The sequence below is a fragment of the Diaphorina citri genome, unplaced genomic scaffold, assembly GCF_000475195.1.
Source record: "Diaphorina citri unplaced genomic scaffold, Diaci psyllid genome assembly version 1.1 scaffold17419, whole genome shotgun sequence".
NCBI lineage: Eukaryota > Metazoa > Arthropoda > Insecta > Hemiptera > Psyllidae > Diaphorina > Diaphorina citri.
In genome coordinates, this window is record NW_007394774.1 from 1 (window position 1) to 1,036 (window position 1,036).

Genomic DNA, 1,036 nt, shown 5'->3' on the forward strand with positions numbered 1-1,036 from the left:
AGCTTGTGTTTTTAGCTGAATTCCTTTCAGGGTTGAGCTCATTTTTCGGCAAGGTCACAACTTTGGGTCGGGGTTGTGTCTTTTGGGTCATTAGGACTACTTACTTTCCCCGTTTCCCGAACCACCTTTAAATCTTGAACTTCCAGACGTTTGCTACACTAGGAAGAGTTGAGCTCAACACTTGTTTGAGTTTGGGTCACTAGGAAGCTATTCGCTATTGACACTCCGAAAATTTAATATCCTCTCTTCTAACTTCCAGCTCCAGTATGCTCGTAACCTCAGTGGCCCTGTAGAAGACGCCCTAGGACGTACCATGGCTAGGTGGAAGAGCACAGAGATTCAATTCGACCAGATGTACGTCACTGGAGACCCCCTGGCAGTACACCTCCCTCTGACGTTCATGATCAACCTGGGTAGTAAGCTTAAGGGAGAAATGTAAGTGGTTGCCAGCCTAGTTAGCTTGGTTGGTAGCGCGTCTGCGTATGCCTTGTAAGCGCTAGGCCGCGGGTTCGATTCCCGGCCGTGGCGGATTTTATCCTGAACGGACAATGTTCGTTCTCAGAACGGCTGGCTTTCTTCTATCCTGTCTTTCTTCTCTCTTCGATTTCGGGACGATAAGCCCCTAGCAGTTACAGTTCCCTCTATCAAACCTAAAAAAAAAATGTAAGTGATTGACTTTCTTTTTTGAAAAGGTTTGATTGGGGAAACTGTGACAACGGAGGTTTGCGGGAATCGAACGACCTAGCGTTTACAGTGATTTGTTGTTGATTGGGAGCTTTTACGAAAGAACAAAATAAAAATAATTATCCGAATTCAACTATTGTTATATCCAACCATTCATTAATCATTATTCCTTACAGGATGTTCTATCTTCGTACCTGGCTGTGGGACGATCACCCATACCGGGGCTTCAATGTAGAGAAGTGGCACCAGCATTCCTGGACTACATTCTTCCTTGCAGGATGTTCTATCTTCGTACCTGGCTGTGGGACGATCACCCATACCGGGGCTTCAATGTAGAGAAGTGGCACCAGCA

At 45.9% G+C, this 1,036-nt stretch overlaps 1 protein-coding gene across 1 annotated transcript; it reads left to right on the forward strand.

The window, feature by feature from the left end:
- Positions 1 to 259: 259 nt before the first annotated feature.
- On the forward strand, positions 260 to 985 carry LOC103523217 (the record flags this gene model as incomplete). Its single annotated transcript, XM_008488280.1, has 2 exons — positions 260 to 435; positions 861 to 985. Coding segments are annotated over 2 exons (301 nt in total), but the record flags the coding sequence as incomplete, so codon positions are not given.
- Positions 986 to 1,036: the final 51 nt, after the last annotated feature.